General features: G+C 39.3%; 1 protein-coding gene across 4 annotated transcripts in view; it reads right to left on the bottom strand.

Annotated features, from left to right (window-relative positions):
• The window catches only part of stxbp5a (syntaxin binding protein 5a (tomosyn)), a 109406-nt gene that overhangs the window by 20277 nt on the left and 74569 nt on the right, over positions 1 to 14560 (bottom strand). For all 4 annotated transcript variants that reach the window (XM_065963450.1, XM_065963449.1, XM_065963451.1 and 1 more), the window contains 8 exons: positions 12624 to 12747; positions 10826 to 10904; positions 9975 to 10129; positions 6216 to 6288; positions 5810 to 5957; positions 3241 to 3308; positions 1091 to 1131; positions 679 to 899 (listed from right to left, as the gene is read on the bottom strand). In XM_065963450.1, the coding sequence (XP_065819522.1) occupies positions 679 to 899; positions 1091 to 1131; positions 3241 to 3308; positions 5810 to 5957; positions 6216 to 6288; positions 9975 to 10129; positions 10826 to 10904; positions 12624 to 12747 (909 nt within the window). The remainder of the gene's footprint in view (positions 1 to 678; positions 900 to 1090; positions 1132 to 3240; positions 3309 to 5809; positions 5958 to 6215; positions 6289 to 9974; positions 10130 to 10825; positions 10905 to 12623; positions 12748 to 14560) is intronic.

Here is a 14560-nt window from a genome sequence, read left to right as displayed (position 1 = left end):
TCAAAGCATTCACTGTAAGCCAAGTTTACGTGGATGAAGAAAAGAATTGGATAGTTGGGACAAATGGTGACGAACACAAAGGGCACAAGCTGAAAAATTAAAATTCACAGACGCATCACACTCCATCCCACATACTTTGATTGACAAGTGATCTCTATCCAGGGAAAGTCTGAAACAACAACACCACAGCGATGCTTGCTTAGCAAGACAAATTGTGGCCAAAATGATACAAAAATAATTAAAGTATCTTACTGGTTCGCAATTTAACACACCGCCGCTTCAGCGACCAAAAAGCAGAAACTAAGCATGTAGGCAAGCACTCTCTCTCTCTTGCAGTATAGCAGCTTTGAGCATGCATACACAGATTAAACAGCATTTCTCTTTATGTCATTAAACACCAACTCCCATCACACCCCCATTAACACTTACGTCGCTATCAAGGCAGATTATAATGACATTCTAGCTTTGCATGTTCACTGCTTTGTCGGTTGGCATGGCAACCATACTGCCTTTGACTAGGCAGATCTCTGAGAGTATTTGTGTGTATTTATGTATTCATACAAACATCTTAAAATGTAAAGACAGAGAAAAAAAAACATTATTTTACAATTTCAAAAGTCATTAATTTTTTTCTCTTCTCTTTAACATTCAACCCAGATTTTTTAAACTTGTACCCACCTGCACCACCTCAGTAGTTACTTCCAGCTTGCTGAAGCGGTATATGATAACATTTGCTGACACTCCAGCCACACAAAGCATCCGGCTCTCAGGGCACCAGGCCATGATCTGAATAGCAAAGGGGTCTTCGTCTGACACCTCAGTGCTGCCTTTCTCTTCCTTGGAGCGATTTCTGTCAAACACCTTGGCTGTTTTCAGCTTATAGAGCACCTGAAGCATTACTAGGAAAATAAGGAAGAGAAGAGAACCATCAGTCGCAATCCAGGCCCGTACGATTCGATTTGAATCACGACGTGTAGTGCTGTGAACTTGGAAAAAAGTTTGTTTGTGTGTAAAGGCTTGTGCTCAGAATTGAACGTTCTGTTTTTCAATTTGTGATGTTCAAACAAAGCTAAGCCACAGAGAAACTCACTTGCAGAGGCATCCCAGAACTTCACAGTTCCATCAGCATGCCTGGGGATTCAAGAGAAACAGAGAGGGGAAACAAAGAAAAAAAGAGAAATTAATTTGAAGTTGTTTTCTTTCCAATTTCTGAGATTGAACTTTGACTTCTTGTCAGATCAACCAGAAACAGTGTTTTAAAATGTGCAGCATAAAAATCATCTCTAGAATCTTCCTGACAGACAATATGATAATACACATTTTTTTAACCTTATATCATGTGTGTGAATCATAATGAAACAAATATAAACAGAACCACTAAAAAAATACATTTAATTTATTCCCCAATTAACTACTACAGACCCCTCCTTCAGATAAATGTCACTCTTGGTTTTATATACTGATGTACTTGGGTATACTTTAGTCTAAAGTTTTCTCTCAATTGAGGTATTGGCTGGCAGATCCCCAGCTCCTGCAGTCTACAAGGCGAAGTGTTCTTGGGCAAGACTCTGCAGCCCAATTTTCTGCCAAAGACAGAGCCATCGATGTGTGAAGTGATTAGTGCTGATGGGCATTTTGGCATTTTAAGAAGCAGCCTATCCATGGACTGCATAAAAAGATGGACGGCCTGACCCCCCATACCCTAAAACTCCACTAAAGTGTAGCCAAAATATTTGAAGCTCCTCCTACTGACTGGATCCAAGTCGCAAGGTCACAAACTATGCCTCATCCATGTTAACAAAGCGGACATGGGTGAAACTATAACATTTAAATACATGTCAAATAATGTTTTCTCAAACGTGTTTTTTAAGTATTTGTTTAATTTAGTTATTTGATGCTAAAAAAGATTGTCTGTAAAGCCTTGATATCTGTGTTGGTAAATGCAGCTCCTACAGATCTGTGTTCTCAGGATTAGCAGATTAGAGAAACTACAATGGGAAACATAACAAGCACTCATGAGAACTATTACACTTTCCCTTACCCTTACCGCGAGCATTTGCCCAAAACCAACACAAAAATCAGTTCTGCTGCTTACTGAACCTGCTTGAGGGATCTTGAGGGATCTTGAGGGACCGTTTTAACCAGGACGTTGAATGTGTGCTTTGGTTAGTGGAAGGGGCATGATGTGAATTCCACATGTCCACCAGCTAGATCCCTTGTGCGCATGTCCTGGCTTCAAATCACGTCACCAGTGTAATATGTCAGCGCGTTTCTCAGGGGTACTTTGGCTTTATTTTGTAAAATGGGAAGAGTTTGGGACTCGTCATCCATATTTATATAGTGTCAATGCTCTATATCAGTGTGTGAAAGGGTGAATTGTACATGTAGTGTAAATACAGAGCAGAAAAGCGCCTTATGATGTAGTTGCAGTCCATTCAGTATTTGTAAAGCAATAGGTATATGGACACAATATCCACATTTTGTATGGCAAGGCCTCTTTGTTTAAATGACTGATAATCTTGGTGTGAGAGCGTCATAATAAGCCAACAATCCTAAATGGACATGTTCTACATTAACATACTCAATGTAATGTTATGCAACTGTCCTAATAATGTAAATTGTGTTAGCAGCACGATGTCCAGCCAGCGTCTTTCACAAGTTGATCATATCGTAAAAACTAATTGCGCTTGTGTAATGACTGTAAACGCTTACGTCATTAGCAGGTGATAAGCAGGACAGCTTCAAATTAAGTGTCAAAGGCAAGGTCGTTGTCATAAAAAACTTGTTTTTTGGTTGCCATTTTTTCCTCAATCCTCATTGTGTTGTTGCCAATTCCTCTGAGTGGATTGGAAGAGAAATATTTTGCAGGCTGTGGCACTCTTAGAAAGAGAGCGAAACCTGGACAGAATAGTAATACCGCACAGTCGGGGTGAGGAGAGAGGAAGAAAGGAGAGAAGAGGAGCGAGAGCCTCCTGCTGCCAAGCCCATACCTCAATGTCACATTGTTCAGAGTGTGTGTTCTGTTTAAAACGCCCCTTCTACCCTTGTTGGCAGCTTAGCACGGGATAATAAACATCAAAATGTAGCAAAGTGCACACTATCGGAATACTTAAGGAGATACAGTAAATGTGTAGAGACGAGCTCCTCTGCTGTTGTGACCTGAACGAGCGGGAAAGGTGAAAGTAATTGAGTCGCAGGGAGAGGATAATGCTAATGCTAACAAAATCAGCATTGTCTTACCCAGTGATGATGATCTCTGGGTAGCTTTGTGTGCCTTGACCCCAGTTTCCACCACTAATAGGCCATTCCTAGAGAGACAGCAGAAACACAAGGCACATTAGAGCCATGAGAGAGAGCAAGTAGAAGTAGAGCATGTCAATAGCAACATTGATTTTAGGAATAGACGGCATGATTAAAGTATACATGTGTCAGTGTACATGAGGAAACAGTAAGGATCCTTTGTGTGAGTCTCTCTGTGGTTCTTGCAATTACACATTATGCACCTCTGAGAGAGAGAGAGAGAGAGAGAGAAAGAGGGTGTGTGTGTGTGTGTGTTAGTGGGGGGATTTGCTTTGAACACGCTGACACATACAAAGGTCACCTGGATGACTCATGGTGATCTTTATGTGAGAATGCCCTCCTGCAGCTCAGCCAGGCCTTTACTTGACAAAAAAAAAAAAGAGTAGCAGCTAGGCAGCCAGTTTGGGTCAGTACATGCTGACATTTCCGACAGAAAGCTAGAACAAGGCGACAGGGAGAAGAACACGGGCATACATAATGGTCTTAAGAGCAGGGGGTCTGTCTTAGATGATACAGGGAAAAGAGACGATAATGAGAGGAGAAAGAGAGAAGGTGAGCAGAGAGATTTGAGGACCGTACAGTCCATTTCGCTTAAAGGAAGCTTTCAAAAATCCATAGCCTTCATTTCTCTATAAATTCAGGAGGACTGCCCCTGAAATCCTCCTGTTCTGGTTGTTCACACATGCACCTTACAGCGGGGACTATCCCCGTCGGGCGGATGGGAGGGGGGTGTCCAGAACACAACAAGGTCCAACAAAAATAATTGCCTTTATTTAAACGCTACATGTAGTTAGACATAATCACAACATCAACAAAAGGGCTGAGGAGCACATACTGACGAACAGAAAACGTAATGCAGCAATTTCATTACGTGCATACCATCTATGGTCGTGAACTGATGTCAGGGAATAAACGTCTCCAACCCCTCTCACTCGCTCGAGTTGAATTCTCCTGATTTTATCCTGCTGAGTTCTCACATCAGCTCACTTGGAATAGCTGCAGAAAAATACTAGGGGGCTGGCAGGAGAAACCCCGGATAAATTCAGAGTATAAAAAACAACTTAGCACTATATGTGATATTCTGTCCTTTTCCTACTTGATGTTTTTTAAGACAAGTGGCGGAGAGAATGTAAAATGTGATACTATTCCGTTTCTAATTAAGGCATTTTGCTCTTCTTTGGCGCTACTATCCAGAAGGACATGAAGCTAACTTCTACACTCAGGACACTATTACACTTTTATACATCATTACTCTGTGCTCAGATGTGTGTTCAAAAAATGATTCTGTGATGGAGAAATGTGGGAGATTTATGTCTATATTGAAAGAAAAACCACTATCATGCAACATCTAGTGGCTCTGCAAAGCTTTGCTGTACATACACGCAACAAAACTTTAAGCTAGGTGCCAACATTAGCACATTCACAATGCTAACATGCTAATATAAAGAAGGTAAGTACCAATTTCGCAATCTAAGTCTGGCCAAATATAATGCTAACTAATGCTTGCTAACAAGAACTAAAAACAGTTTTAACTGTATTGATATTGACAAGTCCTTAATGTGTATTAAGTAGTACTAGCTAAAACTAGCAATGTTGTTCAAGTGGTACAACCTTTGAGTACCTTCTATTAAATTGCCATTGTGTCTTTTACATGAAATAATAATTAGACCTAACTATAGTAAAGTGAGCCAAAGTCTTTTGCCATGTTAGTTTTTCTGCAAACCTGTACCTCTACACAACAAAACTATCAACTCGGTACTAACATTAGTAAGCTAACACACTCACAATGCTAATATTCCATTGTTTCGAAAATACCAACCAGTGTCAGCGTTTAAGTTTAGCCCAACAGAATGCTAACTTCTGCTTATTTACACAAGAAACAGCCAAGACTGATTTGATTTGGAGTTGATTTGGATGTTGATAAGTTGATTTTATGTCTCTTCAGTATTTTTGAAAACTAAAAATATTGCTGAAGTGGCTTATTTTCACTGAATAGACTTCCATGTACTCTAATTGCCCGTGTAGCATAGAGTCAGGACAGTTGAGCGTAAGAATTGTACGATTTGTCTACAGATAACAATCTATATAAATCATCCAACAACAAATGTGTATTAAACTGCATTTAAAAAGTGGTTTCCTTTCTATGACATCCCTATCTTTACGATGATTGCAAATAAACAACTCATTGACAGGATATGTTCTGGGATCCCAAAACTTTTGAGCATCTAGAAAAGAGGAGAAACTCTCCCAATCAAGAATGGTCTCCTATTTTTCTGAGAAGATAGAAATATCTTTTATCCTTCACAAATTATTTCTACCCTCCTCGTTTGTCACTACCATGCAAACTTGCAGTCCCTAAAAGATGCTGTTATTCTTTAATGCCAAGGGTTCAATCCAAGGTCTAATATTTACCACTAACATCTAAGGTGGTTCAAAGTTTCCCTTAACAGTAAAGAAAACACACCACCAACAATTTTTGAAGCAACATGCTTTCCACAGTATTTAGTACCTTTTTGCTGTATCCCTGTCGTTTCTGCCGTGAGCCGACAGAGTAAAGTGCAGGTATGAGGTCCACAGGGCAGTCGGCAAAGTACTCGCAGCAGGTTACAGGAGACTCGTGGATCGTCAGAGGATAGGGGTTCTCGAATATGGGGTAACTGTTCACATGGAAGCACAGACAAAGGCACTCTTAATAGAATTACTCCGTCTGTCCAGTGTGAGTGCACTATTCAAATTCACTGCACACACACAAAAGAATATGATTCACTGAAGGAGGTTATATCATGATTAGAAGTAGAGGCCATGAATAATACAGATAACGAACTCTAATAGATGAACTGGGACATTCTAGCCCCGCATTTCAGAAACAAAAGAAGCCAAGATAATAAAGAGTAATTTAATAAAGTCATACGCACCCATTTTGTGCAAGGTCGATCACCACTAAATCCTTTTCTAGAAGGACCACCACAGCGTACGGTTCCTGAAAATCTGCACAGTGAAACAACGAGACAAGCCATTCATCATACAGCTTCTTTTTTTTTTTTTTTCATTTACTCGTGTAATTCCTAGAGCTCCCCTGAAATCTGCAAACCACAGGGGAGAAATTCCTCAGATTTTTCTATGGCAAATGTTATTAACATATCTGTGCCCTGAAGATGTGAGGGCAGCAACACTTAACGCTTCAGATGTATTAATCTATGTGATTTATAACTGTGGGGAATATTGCTTTGGTTAAATATTTGTACCAGTCTGATTACGGAGTTCAATCTCATAATCATTTTTAGGATGTTTCTACTTTATGCCAGCCTTCGAACCTTTTGCACAGTAACCAGGACATACAGTATCACCCTCATGCTTAAAAAGCTACCTGCATAATATTTCTAATCCTAGCATGCACTTCCATCACAAATGCAATCTGTGCAGAGATTCTACTTTCTGCGCAGGCTGAATACGTTTAACACATTCGCTAACATGCTAACATGCTAATATAAAGAAGGTAAGTACCAATTTCACAATCTAAGTCTGGCCAAATATAATGCTAACATTTGCTAACAAGAACTAAACACAGTTTTAATTATGGGGTATTGATATTGACAAGTCCCTAATGTGTATGAAGTAGTGCTAGCTAAAATTAGCAATGTTGTTCAAGTGAAAAAAACATCTCAATACCTTCTATTTAATTGCCATTGTGTCTTAATGTCTTTAGTGATTTGCAAACAAAGACAGTTTAACAAGTAAAGGTGTAAGATTTGTCCAATACAAACTTAAAAAGTTTCCCTTTTACATGTAATAATAATTAGACCTAACTATAGTAAAGTGACCCGAAGTCTTTAGCCATGTTAGTTTCTCTGCAAACCTGTTCCTCTACACAACAAAACTATCGTATGTGAACAAGACGCTGGTGGTTTTATTCTACAGGTCTTTTATTGAGTTTTAACCTTTTGTTTTATCTCACGGTATGGTAAGCTTTTGGTGTCAACAAAACAAAAAGCGTCTGTCCAGGATTGTTAAAACCGCCAGTAAAATAATGGACACACAGCAGCTTTCCTGGGAACAGACAAGTTGGGAGGACAGCAAAGTCATTCTTGGCCAGCTCTGACCATCCTGAGACCAACAGACACAGATTTATGTATGTTCCTAGTGCAATTAACGCACTAAATCTTCTTTAGACCTTGACTGCACTTTCAAGCAGCACTACAGCTGGTTGGTTGTTTTCCTTCAAGTTGTGTTGTCTTTTTATTTGTCGTGTTTATGTCCATTGCTGTAAGTCAAATTTTCATTCCAGGAACAATAAAAGTCCACACTGAACTGAACATCATTATAGGTGACATCAGCCTTTTAAATGAATTTACTACAGTTAGAGACTTACACTGATTTCATTCATGAAAGAAGTGTGTGTGTGTGTGTGTGTGTGTGTGTGTGTGTGTGTGTGTGTGTGTGTGTGTGTGTATCCATCCTCTGTAACTTTATCAGATAATCTGAAGAGTGCTTTCTTCTATGTTTGAAATATCAGAATCAGAATCAGAATCAGAATCAGAATTAGATTTATTGGCCAGGTATGCTTACAAACACAAGGAATTTAACTTTGGTGAACTGTGCTCTCTTATGTACAGGTACAGCATTAAATATCAACAATAAAGTTAAAAAGAAAAGACAAATTTTTACATGACTAAATATGAAACAGTGCAGTGGTGAATAGTGCAAAAGATTAAATATTAATATTATTGCTATCTTGTTACAGGTAGTATTGTATGTGTGTTTATCAGGCTCTGGTGTCTGAAAGTCTATCCGTTCTTGTTTTACACCTCGCACTCAGAGTCTACAGTTTAAACTTAGCCAGAAAGGCTCCCATGAACAGAGATGTCTCTAAATCTGTGCTGTAACTGTAACTTTAAATTGTATAATTAGTATATTTCCACTCTTCTTTTTGGCCACTAAGGGCCACCGTTGCAGTACATTAACTATTGGTTGAATCCATTGTGATATAAAACCTTGTCGACATGTCCGACTTTGTATAACGTGTTGCACTCTACGCTTGATCTGGGGTCATTCAAATGAGAAGAGTATAGAAATATGTATCGATGTTTTGCTATACTTTCATTTTTATGGACCATTCAGATTATGTACTGTATCCATGAATGTGTGTGTCTGCATGCAAACTGGTGTTTAGAGAACTGTCGTTGTATAGAGCAGCTGATGTCAGCCTATCGGATACACCGAGGCTAAAACACTTTGACAACTGCTGGCAACACACCTTCCCCTGTCCTTCTTGATTTACTTAACATGTGCTGGTCTACAAGTGATCCACAGTCTCATATAAACTGTTATGCAACTTTAGATAACCAGACAGAATCCTTCTGTACTTCTGAGGACGAGTGTGATTATCAGGGCTGAGAATCTCTGGGTGTCTCACCATTCAATTCAATTTCAATTTTGGGGGTCACAGTTCGATTCAGAAATCTATTTTCGATTCAAAACGATTCTGGATTTATGATTCAAAGTCTTTTTTTTCAATGAGTACATACTTCAGGATCTACTCCGGTCATCTGTGAGACTGGCTGAATTTCTTGCTGCTCCATTTGGCAATCTACTGAGTGAAAGAGCTAGCTTTAGCACTTAGCAGGGAGTGACTGATTAGCAAAGAAAATTAAAATGATTTTGGAAGTTATGAATCTATTTAAAATCTCACAAGATTTCCCCACCTCTAGTAATTATGGCTGTTTTCTATAGAACATTGACCTAATTATACCAACTAAATACAAAAACGACAATATGTGACAGAAAAAGATAATGTTCTTTGATAAAAGAGTTATCCAGTTGTCAAATGGATGGAAATCGCAAATAAGATGTGAAATGCATAACTTAGCCCTTCTCAGTAGACATTTGATGCTGAACATAAATGAGAAAGCCATCTCTAAAAAAACATCAGAAGGTGGAAGAGTTTCCCTAAACCTTAGAAAATACCTGAAGGAATAGGAATATATTGTCACAATTATTTCAGGTATTTTTCTTGTATACTGTGTTTTTGTTCATGAACAAGTGATATTTAACCAAAAAAAAGTCTGCCACCTTCTCCATTTCCCACTGGAACACATTTATAAGCAAAGACAATCATATGAAGGATTATACGCCGCCTCCACACACAAACATTCGTCAAACTGTGCTCACATACGGTGCACATTATCAGCCAGACATGTGTTGTATAATCCAAAAAGCCAATAATGTCTATTATCAGATGAAATCAGTGGTTGCTGACATCAGACTGGCTGTGACAAAATGACGTCACCACTGTTACATAACTCCCTAATCCTTCCTGTAGCTGTATATGTGTGAGATAACAGTCCACTAGAGGTTACATAGTGGATTATATATGCACAGGGTCTCACACAGTTCTGCTTCATTCTGCTGTTTTAGCTGTTGACTCCTCCATACAGGAAATAAGGTAATAATGTAATTTAGATGGAGGGTAATTGTGTAAAAAAGAGATGAAATGAAAACATAATACACCGTTTGTGGGATAATGAAAGTGGAATAGGAGCCTTTCCCCTGGGAAATTTCATATTTATTACAGAAAACTCACAAACACAAGCAAGCGTAATTAAAAAACAGAAAGGTGTGTAAGTGTGGAGGACCAGACAAGATGACAATAAACACACAAACAGACACAAACTTACCGTTAGAGTACGGTGTCTCACAGAGTGTGAGGAAGTCGACTATTGGATAGTCCATCTCCAGCACTGCAGTACTTTTGCCATGCATTACCGTCAAACATGGCCGCCGACCCACCGTGTCATAGGACAAACCACCAGACAGGATAATGAAGGGTTCCCTGGAACCCAAGAACATGCAAACACACAAACAGAAGATTCAACACTCTGTCAATGGATGTAACTTATTTCATGATCGCAAAATATACTTATTTCTGATTGGTCTACAGCTCTCCATTTAACTTATATGACAAAACAACAGTTTATGATAAATGAAGTCAGCTTAGGCCACATAGTTATATCAAAAGGCAAGCCAGATATAATGCAGAAATGCTTTTGGTCAACTTTGACCAATGAAACCTGAAAGCAGGTTTATGACCATCGAATCACTGAAACGAGGACAATTGACCAGACTGTTAAACTACAATAACTGGGTAAGTAATGAGGGAATATCCCAAGGTGTCCTAATATAGGATGCCATGATGCACAAAGAGCATCACATTATTTTAACAGCATAATAAAATAACCTACATAATAACAAGCTACTGGTTAGAGAGGAAACGAAGTGAGGAAGCTTTGAGTAGCTTCTATTCTGGAGCACATTTGTCACACACTTTGCAGCTTGAACCCGTGTACAGTAAGTAACCTTGATGTTTCTTTTGCCACAGCTGTGTATAATTAAGCACTTTCATGCCCAGGCATGCGTGCATATATAAGTGCATGAGAGAGAGAGGGAGAGGGAGAGAGAGAGAGAGAGAGAGAGAGAGAGAGAGAGAAAGAGAGAGAGAGAGAGAGAGAGAGAGAGAGAGAGACCTTACCCATTTCTGGTGGTTTTGTACTCCACTTTCAGAATGGGTTTACAAGGCTCTGGCTTCTTCCCGTCCTTCGGCTGTTTTCCTAAAAATAGAAAAAAAAAAAAAAAAAAAAAAAAAAACAGAAGTTACTTTAGTTTGCCAGTTCATCCCTCCTCCCTTTCCCTTTCCTCTCCTCTGCTTTTGTCTTGTTTCTCCTGTCCTCTCATTTTTTTCTTTCCGCCCAGAAGGTGCACTTAAAATGCAGCAATGAACAGTCGCCAGACAATAACAAAAGCGTATTCATCAGAGAGGAGGCAGACGAGCGCCGGGGCTGGGACATGCAAAGTAGGTGTGATGACAATCAAGGATGATTTGCAGAATCCATCTATTCAAACCTTAAGGGAGGTCTATGTGAGGTTAATACCATAGGATTGGATGGATTTCAGTGAATATATTTTTGTTATAAGAAGGCGCATGAAGTTGATCTAGAGCCAAAGTGAGCCATATGGCAGGTTATACAATCCACGTCTGTGTAATAAAGAACTACGTTTAATAACTATACTAAATAACAGATATCTAAGAAAAGACAATTAAAGCAGGGCTTATAAGCCTTACTTTAACTCGTCAAAGGAATTTGCATAATTGCCCATTAAATACCAAACTAATTACGTATGCAGCAGTGGGAGAAACAACTAATTAAAAAGCCTGTGTGGTGAAATCCCCTATACACAAACCCAGCCTGAAAACTGGTTAGAAGTTATTTCCTTTTCTTTCATTCCTTTACTTTGTTCCTCTCTCTGACTCTCATGCTCTCTGTCCATTTGTTGCACTCGCACATTGTCTGTTTCATCTGGTGAACTGTCAAAGTGCTGCTGCGTGGGGTGGAGGGGATGGGGAGAAGATGGAGGAGGAGGAGGAGGAGGAGGAGGAGGAAGGAAGGGAGGAAGGTGTTTGTGTGTGTAAGGGGCTAGAAAGAAGAGCGCGGATTAAAATGCATCTTCAAAAGAGCAGACTCGCTCCTCTACAGGAAATAAACAGAGCATCCGCCCTGATGTATGCACATGCAGACACAAAGTTAAATAAACAGAGGCAGGACTTTAATTGAACTGACAATAATCCTGAAGTGAGGGGGCGTTGAGGGAGACATGTTTGGGGAGAGTCTTGAGGGATGGGTTCTTTAGGTAGGTAGGGCAGGTGATATCGCTGGTTTGGAAGTTTGTATAATACCTTTAAGAATACAAAGTAATCAACCAGGAGGAAACAGTGACTGTTCTAATCAATAACCAAGAGGAAATTGATGCATCTATCCAGACATGGCACATCTGTTTAGCATCCATAATGTACAGTATACGTATAAAGTAAGAAGATTTTCTCATCTAATTCTTTTGTATCTATAAAATGTGACGACCCCCGACCGTGTCAGCGTTCCTCCCGTTGCTTTGTATCTCTCACCGCTCAGGATATCATTATATTCCTCAATAATGATCTAATATCGTAAAGTTAGGTTAAAATCAGTTCTGTCAAATAGACAGATCTCCAAAATCTGTAAACTCCTCATGACTTTAATAGAGTAACTTTAAGCTAAAGTGTGTTAGAATGGGATGACCACAAGTGTATTGCACATTTAGACAATCATGTATGTGTGTGTAACTGAACCCAATAGTTGTGTTTTATGTTAACCCTCCACTAGCTGTCTTAACACAAATTCCTCTCGACATTACATTAGTTTCCAACATTTAGCACGCTGTATGGAATCCCTACAGAGAAGCTATCACACAGGGTGCAGCAGGGTGTGTGTATGAGTGTGTCTCCGCCTGCTTACCGTGCGGGGTGATTGTCTGTATGGGCTTGCCCATTCCTCTGACGTTCCATATGGTCAGAGTCCCGTCTGAGTGACTGCAAATGAACTGCTTGCCCTCGTGATGCCAGGCGACCGAGTGGATGGCCTAGAAAACGACAAGCGGAGAGCAAAGAGGTGTCAGTGGGTCAGGAAGATGAAACATCATGTGCCACCATCACCTTTAAGTTAGTGGTCGCCACACGGTGCACAGTACAATGTTCTCATGCAGGTTAAACACTGTGCCTCTCCATTATATACTCTTGAACAGATGGGGAAGGTGAGATAAACGACTTCACAGCACTTCCTCTGGCATAAATGCATATATTAGACAAGCAATTTTATACAAGCCTTTTGCTGAGTGTGTAGAAAAAACGGTAATGGATTGGTCATTTTATTCAGAAATGCCAAGAACAAGGTTTTATTACAGAGTTTATACATTTCAGAATTCTTCTGCATAAAGACGGTGCATTCAGGGTCAGCTGGGGTCATCGAGAGCCAAGGAATTAAGAGGATTTCATTACGATTTAAGGATGCTACTGTATGACTAACATGAATGTTTGTTCTTGCCCCAGAAAGGTAAGTTCAGTACAGTTTAAAAGTCTTAGGCTATCACTAGATTTGTTGTTTACGCACATTTAGCATGAGAACAATCCCAAGCCCACTGCTAATGAAGAGAGAGAAAAAGAGCTGACAGTCATGAACTGGCCGTCACAGAATCCAGAGCGGAGCATTATAGAGGCAGTTTGTGGTCACATGGACAGAGAAAGAAATGAAAGACAGTCTTAAAGTTGAGAAGAATCTCTGGGGGCGCTGGATGATACTTGTCATAATGTTCAACAAGATTTCTTCAGAAAACTTCACAAGTCTCCCCAAAAGAGCTCAAGATGTGCTAAATGCAAAGTGAGGTCACACGTAATGCTGACTTTTCCTGGAGAAGACACTTAAAAAAAAAAGACTATGTATTACCCTGTATTTTCTGGTTGTTTCTTCACAAAGAGGCTGACAACTGAAGCCTGAAGTTAAACTCAATTCAAATTCTGAACTGCTTTTGGTTCCTGTTCATCCAAGGAAATAAAATCCAATTCTTAAAATAATTTGAAAATACTAAATCCTAAATAGTGCAATAAAAGGTTAAGGTATGTACGGTATTGACATTAGTTAGGGTCCTGGTTAAAAAAAATAAACTCATAGTAAAAAACTTAAGAAATACCTTTGACAACTAAATGAATACACAACAGCCAAAAAATATGTTGTGAGATATATAAATATGAGTGAAAATAAACTGTATTGAGTCAGTTTTTTATTTTTATTTTGAAGAAGTAAGTCGCAAAAAAATTCTTTAAGTCAACCTTTGAGTCTAAAACAAACTGTGAAAAACAAAATATCAAGGGAGAATTTACATTCCATGAAAAAAAAGGAAAGCAAGAGTTTGAGAGTCGTCTTCCTCATTGTCCTCATTATTGGTCCATTTATTCCTCCTGCTGTCATGAGCCCGCCTCACAAAGAGTTAAAAGCAATCATTGTGAACACAAACACATCATGACCACAGTATGCCAGTAAAGGGCAACCTTGCTTATTGATGCCCTTTTCATGGCTCATAATTAAACCCAGCGAACATCTTGACATTAAGTAAATATGATGACGTGCACCACATTTCAGGAAACAGCTTCCAAAGCAGCGTTAATACTTCTTTTTTTTTTTAATTCTGTCATTTTTGCAAAAAGCTCCTCTTATTGTTGAACATTTGAGCTTGCCACTTTCTCTGATATGCTGTTCTTTGTTTATCATCGCTCATCCCAAATGAATGATCACCTCGCTTGTCAATGTTGATGCCCCGGCGCAGTCAGGTTAGGTCAATCTCTTCCTATTGGACTTGCTATTTTCTTTTAGGTGTACATCAATGTGGCCTTCGGTGCGTC

Source organism: Labrus bergylta, chromosome 15 (genome assembly GCF_963930695.1).
Source record: "Labrus bergylta chromosome 15, fLabBer1.1, whole genome shotgun sequence".
NCBI lineage: Eukaryota > Metazoa > Chordata > Actinopteri > Labriformes > Labridae > Labrus > Labrus bergylta.
This window is presented reverse-complemented; position numbering and strand designations above follow the sequence as displayed.